Source organism: Pezoporus occidentalis, unplaced genomic scaffold (assembly GCF_034315485.1).
Source record: "Pezoporus occidentalis ecotype Australia unplaced genomic scaffold, CSIRO_AGI_Poc_V1 ctg158, whole genome shotgun sequence".
Lineage (NCBI taxonomy): Eukaryota > Metazoa > Chordata > Aves > Psittaciformes > Psittacidae > Pezoporus > Pezoporus occidentalis.
The window spans coordinates 2,210,357-2,221,774 of NW_026913404.1; the positions used below are offsets into that span (position 1 = coordinate 2,210,357).

At 47.6% G+C, this 11,418-nt stretch overlaps 1 protein-coding gene across 7 annotated transcripts in view; it reads left to right on the forward strand.

The window, feature by feature from the left end:
• UBN1 (ubinuclein 1) overlaps positions 1 to 10,662 on the forward strand; it is a 36,067-nt gene extending 25,405 nt beyond the window's left edge. For 3 of the 7 annotated variants that reach the window (XM_062611937.1, XM_062611935.1, XM_062611940.1), the window contains 6 exons: positions 900 to 950; positions 2,106 to 2,148; positions 2,470 to 3,687; positions 5,229 to 5,481; positions 5,776 to 5,865; positions 8,330 to 10,662. In XM_062611937.1, the coding sequence (XP_062467921.1) occupies positions 900 to 950; positions 2,106 to 2,148; positions 2,470 to 3,687; positions 5,229 to 5,481; positions 5,776 to 5,865; positions 8,330 to 8,382 (1,708 nt within the window). In that variant the 3' untranslated portion in view covers positions 8,383 to 10,662. The other 4 variants (XM_062611938.1, XM_062611941.1, XM_062611936.1 and 1 more) reach the window with 3 other exon arrangements.
• Positions 10,663 to 11,418: the final 756 nt, after the last annotated feature.

Below are 11,418 nucleotides of genomic sequence, written 5' to 3' on the forward strand. Positions count from 1 at the left end.
GAGTCACTGTCATCACATTGTAGAAGCTCATCTTTAAGAGGAACCTGAAGATGGGCAGAGTAGCTGAAGATGGGCAGAGTAGCAACTTTGCATAGGGGTTCAGAGAGGCTCTGCCATGCTTTTTCAGCTAGCACAAAAAGGTGATTGACAGAATAAAAGGCTAAAATAAGCTTGCTTTTTGAAAGATAAAGGATGGCAAAAGGCTTTGTCAAGCTATTAGCAGCAGATGGGAAGTGTATTCTGCAGGCCAGTACTGAAGGTTTATTTATAAGCATCTTACCCTTACAGTTGAGTGGCACCTGGTTTAGGTGAAATTTCGTGTTTGAGATCCTGGTTTACTTGGCCTCAGGAATAAAGGGGTTTGGCTGAAGCTCTCTTGATGATGGTTAGTCAGTTGTTGGAGATGGTGCTGCTTATTGAAGAAGTCACCTTGGCTGTTTGCTGGGGATGTGAAGGCAGCAGAGATGCAGCATGTGAATACTTCTCATCCATGTTATTTGAGGCAGGGGAAGGTAACCTTTCTCCCTTGAAGTTGGTGAAGAGCTCTTGTATGATCTGCCAGCTCTTGGGGATGCATGGCAATAATAATGCCCAGCTTGAATGTGCTGCTTTTCCATTTGGCTGTCAGCTTTTCAAGCTGGCAGAACTTCTTTCTTAGTTATTGACCAACAACTGCCTTAATGGCCCTTCCAGCGCCTACAAGCGTAGCTCCAGAGAGGGAGCTGTGTGCGGGAGTTCAGGAGGATCTTCCTTGAAAAGGGATGAATACCTGTTTGCTCTCTGTGACTTTTAATTTCACCAAGTCCCCTGCTGTACTGTGCAGCTCTGTCTCCAGTGATCCCAGCTGCTCTACTGGGTCTTGCTGGATATCACTTCTCACTGCTCTCTTCCCTTCTTAGGACACTGTTTAAGGAGAGCAGGCGTGTACATGGACACCTCACATCAGTCCTGTGAGTATCATGTAGCATTCCTTTGGAGTGATAACTGGTGAACTCCATTCCCTGGGGCTTGGGTGGATCACACAGGAGCACCAGAGCTTGCTTGGCTCCCATCAGATAGTTTGGCGCTGCTTCATTTGGGGAGGTCTAGGAAGGGTAGTTGTTTGTGTGTGACATCTCCCAACAACAGCCTTCCTGAAGTGCTTTAGCCTTAGAGTAAGTTCATAGAGAAGAATGTTGAAGCCAGGTTGCCTCCTGGCCTTGTTCAGCAGACTGGAGTCTGTGCTAGTCCCTGGGAGGCATATGAAGGTAAAGTGGAGTGTGGTACAAGCAGTGTGATTATTGCTGCTTGTTCAGTCGCTCTGATTCTGGATTCCCTCTTTCTTGTTGCCTGGTTGAACAAGGGGTGCAATGAGCTCAAAGTAGTGAAGATGGGTGCAACAGGCTTCTGGGTGGCAAACCAACAGTGCCCTCAGAATCCGGCTGGGCAAGTGCTTTAATGCCAAAGTGTCTCATGGATCTTGCTATAATAGATGATACAGACTGAGGCTGATGTCTGTTGGACAGGCGGTCCTTTTTGCGGCACTGGGTAAGCGAGGGGAAGTGTGAGGAACAGTAGGAAACAGTTAGTAGGAAATCTTTCCCTCAGCCATACCATTACAGCAGTTCAGGGATGCTTTGTACGAGAGGTTGCATCTGACCAGACCAAACATTCTATTTTGTGTGAATTTGGCAGATGCTTTTTCATCCTTGACTTCTTCCAGGAACCTTAAAGAAATGTGTAACTTTGCTTCAAACCAGTCTCTGTATCACTTTCTCTATGGGTATTGCTGTAGTTAGGCCAGCAGTGGGTTCCTGCAGTAGCTCTGAGCCGTGGAACTGGTGCAGGATGTGTCTCTTGAATGTTTGCACTGCTCTGCTGCTGTTTCAAGACTCTGCTCCGCTCCCTGATTCATTCCCCTGTGTGGGAGTTGGGGCTTCCTAGAGCAGCAACCAAATGTGATGTGGTTTTGAATCCTAGCAACCTGAGATGCAGCCTCTGTTCCCTTGGTTCTTTGCAAAAGCCTCAGTGGATCTTAACTAACAGGGCTGATATGTAATCCCTCCTAGGACGCTTCCCTCTGGGCATTCAGTGAAACTGTGTTTCTTTTGTCTCCCGCAAAACAGGTCGAAGAAGAAAGTTATAGCTTCTACTAAAGTGAAAGTGAAGGTGAGTTCTTTGTTTTCTGGTTCTCTTGGTTGACATATACCAAGAGTCAAGTGACTGCTATCTTAAATCCTGTATTTGAGCTTTGTATTTATACATTGTATAAAAGGAGTTTGTACTGTGAAATAATTCTAGTCAATATTGGCCTTGAAAAAACAACTAGAAGAGCAGCTAAAATTGATGGCAGCAGCAGCTGGGAGTGAGGCGAGTGACCACGGAACATGCTTATCCTGCCTTTTATCCCCAAACCAGGATCCCTTCACTTTCCAGCAGGAAACCCTGCCTCTATCCTGACTCTGCCTTCTCTTGTGACTTTTGTTCCAGGAATCTTCCTGCAAACCAGATAAAAAGATGTCACTTTCTGTTCCTTTGATGCACTCAAGCAACACCTTAGCTCTGTCTTCAGAGCCCCAGGGGGGAGCTTTGGGCATCAGTGCCCAAACCAGAGAACTTTTGTCCCTTGGGACAGCCCAGGCAGCCAGCAGCACTGGCACTCCCGCTACCTTCATGGATGACTCCTTGGATGAGGACTTAATTCATAATCCCACTTCCTCGCTCGAAGCAGTCTCTAAGGAACTGGCTGTGCTGAACAGCAGAGCAGGAGGGAGTCCTGACTTTACTCTTCCTGGGGCTCTAAAAGCTCCACCAGAAAAGATCCCATCCTCAGAGGAGAAGAGGACGTTTTCAAAGTCCAACCCTTCCCCTACATCATCCTCTGGTTCCCTTCAGTCTCCTCTAAACTTCCTGGCTGAGCAGGCCCTGGCATTGGGCCAGTCTTCTCAAGACAAAAAGACAGAGAACTCTAATTACAAAGAGCTCTCCTGCCAAGCCTCCCCCAGCAAAATCCTTCCTGATGCACACCAGGCTAAACAGAAACACCACAGTCTGGTCCGGCCAGGCCACGGCCCTCAGACTTCTGCGCCAGTGCCGGCTTCTCAGGTGAAGGTCTTTCACTCAGGCAGCCAGGTACAGAAAACATTCACCTCCCCAGCTCCATTTGTCAAACTGCAGAATCCCAAGTCCTCCTCCCCACTGCCCCAGCGCTCTCTCCTCCAACAGGTCAAGTCATCAACCAAAGCTCAGAGCTTCCATTCCTCTGCATCACCAGGCAGCACCCAAAACTCAAGCAACTCCCACAAGAGCCCAGGTTCATCATCATCACCTCTCAGCTACACAGGAAAGCATTCAAGTGGCTCTAGCTCGTCAGGACAATCTTACAAATCACCTTTCGTTTCTGGTTCTCTCTCCAAGCATGGAGCTTCTTCTAGCAGCTCCTCATCTGGAGCTTCTGCAAACCAGGGCTGCTCCTCTGGGAGCTTGCTGCACAGCGTGCAGACACCCTCCTCGGGCCAGGCATCCAGCCGCCCGTCCTCAAGCTCCTCGGTGAAGAAGACACCTGTTTCACAGAAGCTGACTCTGGTGGCACCTCCGGGAGGTTCAAATGGAGATTCTAGTGGGGGCACTCAAGGGGTGGCCAAGTTGCTGACCTCCTCCCTCAAGCCAGCTGTCGTTAGCAGCACCGCATCTTCTACCTCTGTGCCGGTAAGCAGGGCTGTGCTAGGCCAGCCTGGAGCCAGGGGAGTGTGTGGCGTTGTGTCAGGCACATCCTCCTGTGTTCAGACCTGCTGTAAAGCATTGACTTCAGAAGAATTTCCTGAAATTCCTGACTGACTGTCTGGATCTTGGATGCTTAGGCTGGGAAGTCCTGGCCTTTGCCAGGGGCTTGCATGCCACAATTCCAGCTTTCATTTTCAGCTTTAACTACTAAGCAAAATACCTTCCAGACTGCAGTTTTTGCATAGGCTGTCGAATGTTCTTGCTCTGCCTTTGAGACTTCCAGGAGCAGCAGAATTCCCATTTGGGTCAGGAGAAGTGCAGTAGGGCAAGTCACCACTAGAGCTAGAAATCATTGCATAAACTAAAATGATAGTGATCGGTTTGCTGTGAATTAGGTCTGCAAGCTTGACCTTTCTTAAATTATTGCAAGTAATCGTAGTATTATTGCCACTTTTTTCATGACAGACCTATAGAATAGCCTCTGATTCTGGGCTATAAACTCAAATCCCTGCCCAGCTTTGGTGGTTCTCTCTGTCCCTTTCCTGTTGCTCCATGTTACTTCTGTAAGCTACTGAAGTGGTGTTTGTAATTGAGCTCAGTGGCGCGCTGTGGAATGCAGGGTCTCACAGTTCATGGGGTTGTGTCTCCTGAAGGACTCCTGGGTTACCTCTACAGACTCATGTTTTTCAGCCATTGGATTTAATGGTATAAGTGCCTTAATTTTCACCTATAGCAAAAAAGGAATCTTAGAATCAAGCAGGTTGGAAAAGACCTTTAAGATCCTCAAATCCAACCATTCCCCAGCACTGCCAAGGCCACCACTAAACCATGTCACTGAGGGCCTCATCTACACGGTCTGTGAACACTTCCAGGGAAGGGGACTCCACCACTGCCCTGGGCAGCCTGTTCCAATGCCTGAGCACTGTTTGGGGAAGGAATTGTTCCTAATATCCAGTCTAAACCTCCCCTGGTGCAGCTTGAGGCCGTTCCTAATGCTGTCATAATAATTTGTTGTTGGCTGTTCATACCTGTCTTTGGTAGCACATGGAAAGAGCTGAGCAATTAAATGCATGTATTTAAATGGCCCTGAAACCCATATGCTGCTCAGCCTATGTACCTTGATTGTTACTGAGGTAGAGGGCTGAAAAACACTCCCCTATGATGTCCTCAACCTTCTGGGGTGCAGGGGTCCACCAAACCTTGGTGCCTTGAGTTATCAGCAGTGATCTGCTGCCAAAACGGAGTAGGAAGCATCCTCCCTGGAACTCACAGGCTTTTCCTCTGCCTAATGGAGACACAGGTCCAGAGTAAGGAAGCAAGAGTTTAATCCAGTACAGTCCCATTCAGAAGAGCTTAGATAGCATGTATGATGTGTCCTGGGCATCTGCAGGGTTTGTAGCTCTTGGGTTCTGGCTGGGAAGGTGGATTCTTGCAAGGAGGAATTCTTGAGCACTCCATGTTTTGCAGCTCTTTAAGTATGGATGATGCTTTCCCACTCCTGACTGACCTTTTTTGTTGCTTTTCAGAAAGGAACTAGTGGAGCTGTGCTGCTAACAAGTTCTTCCTCCTTAAGTGTACTGGCTCCATCCTACAAGTCCAGCAATCCAAAGCTGCCAGCTGCCCTGAGCTCCACGCCGTTAGGTATTATCTCTCCTATTCATTCCTTCCCTCTTCATGTCATCTCCTTCAGTTCAGACTCCTCCCCAAAAGCAGGAGTATCAAAAGATGCAATAGTTACAGGACCTGCTCCAGGAACTTTCCACCATGGCCTTGGCCACAGTGAGTATTCTCCTGGTCACATGTGTGTACTGCTTGTGCCTGTGCTGTCAAATAACACCACCACCAGTGCTCTGCTGCATTAACCCGTTGCAGACCAACTCATCTCTCTTGCTTTTGCTTCATGCATTTTTATCTGCAGCAGTTGCATTTGGAGAACCTCTGGCACGTCCTGGTAGCTAACCCAGAAATCCCAGTAGCTGGAAGCTGAGCTATAGGCAGCTCCTCTGCTCGTTTCTGTCTTCAATGCATATTTGTTCCTGTTTTCCCCTGTCCTTTCTTTGTTTTTCTCTCTAGGTCTTCTAGCTGGCTTGCACTCCAGCCCCCACCATGCCGCGCCACTCCCACACTCTGCCCTGTCCACTCATATACCGCAGAGCTTGCCAGGTAACTTGTCAGTCTGTCGCGGTGTCTCCTGCCTCCTGAGCTGTCCTCTGTCTCAGCAGATGGTTCATCTAGGGGTGAAAGCAAAGTGGTTGTCAGACCAGTGTGGTCATCACTAAAGCCAACGTCCGTCCTGAGGTTCTGTTTCGTTAGCCAGGGCAAACTTGGGCATTTCTGGAATGAGGAGCCCTGTCTGCTTACAGCAAGCATTGGTTCCTGGAGGTACTCAGCTTTGCTGCTTGTGTCATGGTGAAGAATTATCCAGCCAGGATTAAAGCTGCGATGTTTATGCATAGTCTGCCAGGGACTGCTCAGGAATGAATATTTGGGTTTTATAGAGTTTTTTACTGGTGACCTACATAAAACGTGTCAGAGCAGAATGCCCCATGTCTGTGCACTGAGCTAATTGCCTGCATCTCCTTTGCACCAGGTTTGTGGTGTAGATGGAGTTTGCTTTACTTGGTGTGGACAATGGGATGATTTTGCAGTTAAGCCTGAGTGTGATGCCTGCAGAATCAATGCATAAACCAAGAGTAACCCGAAGAACACCTTCTCTGCTTGTAAGTGGAGTCCTGCCTGGTGGGCTGTGCTCATATGTAAATAAGCAGCACCGTGGAGGAAGGAGGGAAGTAAGGGGGATCCATGGAGCACTTAGAAAATTGAAATGCAGGACCAGCAGATTGGGTTCATTTGCTTCAGGGAGTTGCTTTCCCTGTTGGTAATCACTGTTTCTGCTTTCTTAATCAAGTGCTCTTCAGCACTTCAGTGCAGTTCAGTGCTGTCTTGGTGCCTGCTCCTGTTGGATTGTCTCCCTGGGGAATATGGGGCTGCTTTAGGAGTAGATGTGCTACTGCTGCATTAGATGCGCTGGGGTTCAGGTGGCCTCCCATGGACAGCATGGGCTAAAATGCCCTTGGCTGTGGAGCTGCTCTTTGCTGAAGAAAGAAGCAAGTGCTGTGCCCTGAGGAGATCAAAGGATTTGTTGTCTTTGCTTCTTTGGTTGAAGTTGGTCTCAGGTGGGTTGTTACGCTGCTCAGGTGTGGTAGAGCAGAAGCAGCAGCTACTAGCAGCAGTCACTGGTATGACAGCCCCTTCCTGATTGTAAACTCAGTTAATGGAGAGTAAGATAGTTGATTTCAGTTTGAACATGGCTTGTGAAATGTATTCTGTGTCACTGAGGAGTTTTTTGTCCCATTACCTGAGGGAGTTTAGAGTGGTTACTTCACTGTTGCTTCTAACAAAAGAACTTCTTGATGGCCTCCTGCTCTTTAGCAGGATGTAGTGCCAGAAGCTGTGAGTAGACAAAAGGTGACTAGGATAAGTGAAGAAAACCAGATCATTGAGACAGCTGCATCAGGGACCTGCCTTCTCACTGTGTGTTCTCTCATAAAGATTAGTGATCGAGCCTCATGCTGTCATCTCCGGGAACATTACCAGTTGTGGTGTTCTGGAGAAGGACAGTCAATACTGAAGCGACCTCCATAATCTTAAAATGTATTAACTTATATTGTGGCATAAACTGTGCCTGGCTGCCTAAGCAGGTGGCCAGAACCACATTGCTCTGCCTGAAAGCTGTGAGGACTCTGGTGTGTTGGGAGGTTGCTACAAATGCAATACAAATGCTGATGTATCTCATGAAAATGCTTATATGAGCATTCATTACTCAGCACCTGACCAAGGAGCAGTCAGTGCTTGCTTGTGTGTCTCTGCTGCTGGGGGAGGTGCTTGTGTGCTGGTGCTGTGGTGATGATTCTGACTGATTGCTTCAGAAATGTGATGTGCTGGGGCTGAGGTCTTGCATGGAATGGACTGTCCTTGTCCTGGAGAAGAAGCTGTTGTCACACTGGTCGGTGCCGCTGCCGCTTAACTGTGCATCTTGGTACACCCATTTGTTTATCATTGATGATACTTTAATTGCTCCTGGAAAACTTCTGCTTCCTTAAACTTCCTTTTTCTCTCTTCAGTGCATTTTCTCTTTCCCCTCCACTTCTGTTCCTTTATGGTACTTCAGTGATTACATTCCTGTTTCCTGTTCCTGTTTCAGTGGGCACCTAAAGCCTTCACTACAGCAGCAAAGGTGTACTAACAGTGTTATTTCAATCCACTTTCAGATGCAAGGCAGCCAGTACCACATATTTCTAGTTTCCTGAATGGGGAGACATGGTAGAGTGGCTATTAGAGAAGGGCATAGGATAGCTACCAACCAACAATCTGAATCTATGCTGTGGTGCCTTTGCTGGGAGGCCACAGAAGACCCTCAGTGCTTCCCAAGTCCCTAACTCAGGTGCAGAGGCAGGGCTGCTCCCAGTTGTGAGATGTCTCCAAGCACATCCTCTCACCCCAATTCCTTGGAGCTGGTAGGCAGAGGGAGTTCTTTCTGTGCAGAGGGATCTGGCTGCCCTGGCTGTACACAGCTCTGTGGACCTGATGCTCAATCCCCTTCCCACTTGGTTTTCTTTTCTTTCAGATGCTTCTCAGCTTCATGGCAAAGGGTCCAATGCTCAGCAGCGCAAATTGTGATATCTGCAAGGAGCATAGGATACAGCATGCATAGGATAAAGCCAAGAGGAACAGATCATGGACTTTAAATACCGGCTGTGTCTTTGGGTTTTTTCCCTCCTTTCTTTTTCCCTTCATGACAACTGGAGACTGAACCACAATGAAGAGCTTGTTGGTGTGTTGGCTCAGAGGCACTCAGAGCTAAGCCCCACACAATGGCCACCTTGCACCATGCCCTAATGAGAGATGCATTTTGTAGCACTGTTTTATTGCTGCTGCCCTTCATGCATTCCCTGGCACTGGCAGGAGCTGGAACTCGCAGGGAGACGCAGGTGGCTCAGCTTCTTGCAGGGGATTCTCACCCACCTCTGTCTGTACCTGCCAAGTACCTCCAAGTCCAGTTACCTCCTTGGTCTCCCAGTGGAGGGTATGGAAGGTGCTTCTCTCTTCTGATTTGGATTTACTTGGATAATTCTAGCGCTGCCAGTGCTTTCTGAAGACGTTTGAGGAACTGTTCAATTGTACTATAAAACACCGCTACAGTTCAATGGAGAACTTACATTTCTTGTGTGGTGAATCTAACAAACCACCTGATGTTCCCCTCTGGAGGAGATGGAAGACTCTTTAGAGAGACATTTTTAGATGCAGTCATTGACTCTGAGAATTCTCCTTTTGGGTTTTGGATTTTTTTTCCTCCAAAGGAATGCTTTTTTCCTGCTCAGTTCTATCCTCATTACCATCGAACGCATTGGATTGATTCGGACATCTCTCAGCATGTCACGTGTATAGGAAGACATAATTCCAGTGCCTTTTATGGTGGAGCAAGAATGGACTAGCGACACACATTTCAGCCCTATTTTGTGTGCTCCTTAACCCTTTTTTAATCATTCTGTATTTAAAATGTATTCTGTTTATTTAATAGAGCTTTTTATGGTTGCACATCAAAAAAGAAAAAAAAAAAAACAAAAAAACACAAAAAGCTGCACTGTCTGGACTTCAGTGGTGTCCTGGTGCCTGTGAACACAGCACCAAACTCAGCAAGAGCACCAGTTTGTAGCTGAGGACGTGCAGGTGGGTTCCAGACCCTCCCTTAAAGCCATTCTTTCCTAGGGTCGCCAGTTAGGATATCTTTGGTGGGCAGAGGGAATGATCTATATTAACCAAGGTCAAGTGAATTCCAGAGAATAATACTGCTTTCCTTAATGACTTCTGCACTAGGATCATGTGCTTGTTGCAGCTGCAGGAATGGGACCTTCTAGAACTGGGGGGTCTATTGTCTTGTGAATTTGTAACTTTCAGACCTGAATACTTCTCCTGAGCACCCTTTCAGTCAGTGCACTAAGGGCAGGCTGTGGATCCAGCGGAGCAATGTGGGGTTTGATTTTCTGCTCTCCTCCCAGTTTGCCTTTGCTCAGCCTCCCCAACCCCCAGCCACATCTGAATCGTGCAGTAGTAGTGCTGATCCACATGGACTTCACTGGTATTTCAAGCAAAAGGTTGCAGCCTTCCTTTGGGAGCTTTGGGAAGGATGCTGACATGGAGTATACCAGCAGATCTTTAGTTTTCCCTGGTTTTGACTGTTTTCAGTTTGAGCTGATAGATAATTCCCCAAGATCAGTAAATAGAATAAGCAGCTCAGATTTAAAATCTGTTTACAGAAAATACCTAGGTTGTAGCAAAAGAGCCAAAGACAGAACTAGATATTAAAACTAAGCACAGCAGTTATTGATGGACTCTGAGCAGTGGATGTCGCATGGTTCTTGCTGAAGGCCTGATCCTGCTTCCCCTGGTAGCTGACAGAGTGCTCAGATACCTACAGGATAGGGACCCTCAGCAAGTGACTTGAGGTACTGGTTCTACTCCTCTTTGCTTTCACTTGACTGCTTCTGCTGGGAAGCACCATGTGCGTGGCTGGAGCAGAATGCCCTCCTTCTAGGAATTTAGCGAAGCCTCTTGCCTCAGGGAAATGTTTCTTTGGTGGAATTTCTGTGGGATATTTTTTCTTTACATGCTATAATGAATGAGTGAATGGGATGGAGCAGAGTCATGGCAAGGCAGAACTGTGCAGAGGCCCAGCAGTGGATGGGAGCCAGGATTCTGGCATCTCTGCCTTGAGAGGCAACTTGCAATGCTCCCGTGGCATGTGCTTCAGACAGCAGCTCCTTTTGGGTGTAAGAGCTGCAGGTTACTATGGTATTTTTTAGTGTGTCGGGGACTGTCTTGCTGAAGATGGTGGGGGTGGTATGCAAACTGTTCATCTTGTACAGAACAACTGAATAAATTGTTTCAAAGTTTCCAAAATGCTTTTTTTCCCATCTCCTTACCTCTAGTTTCATGATTCTGTTTTCAAGCATTTCAGCTTGGATGATCATCTGTTTCTTGATTAATTGTTTTAACTAAAGTCTCTTACGTAGTAGGTAAACTACAGCTCTGTTTCTAGCCATGGTGGTGGTAGATTTCCATATTCTCATACAATGTGCTCCTGATGGTGCTTGAAGTTGACATGTGCTGGAAAGAACATGTGTGAGGTTCAGCCCCTGCAGCAGCAGTGTGATCCTGCGAGACACTTTGATTCACAAAGGTAAAATAATGGTGTTAATCCCCAGAGCCTGGTGGATGTGCAGTGAATGCTTACAGCTGCTTTTGGTGACAGCAGAGTTTCATAGAATCACAGAGTGGTTTGGCTGAAAGGGACCTTAAAGCTCACCCAGTTCCAACCCCCTGCCACGGGCAGGGACACCTTCCACCAGACCAGGTTGCTCCAAGCCCCATCCAACCTGGCCTTGAACACTGCCAGGGATGGGGCAGCCACAGCTTCTTTGGGCACCCTGTGCCAGCGCCTCAGCACCCTCACAGGGAAGAGCTTCTGCCTAAGAGCTCATCTCAATCTCCCCTCTGTCAGGTTAAAGCCATTTCCCTTTGTCCTGTCACAGTCCAATCCTTATCTGTTTACTGAGGCTTGGGTATTAGCTGAAATTTGGGGGAAAAGAATGTGCTCTAGATGTGGAAGCTCCTGCTACCAACCCTGTGTGATTCCCTGTTTTCCTGCAGCTGCAG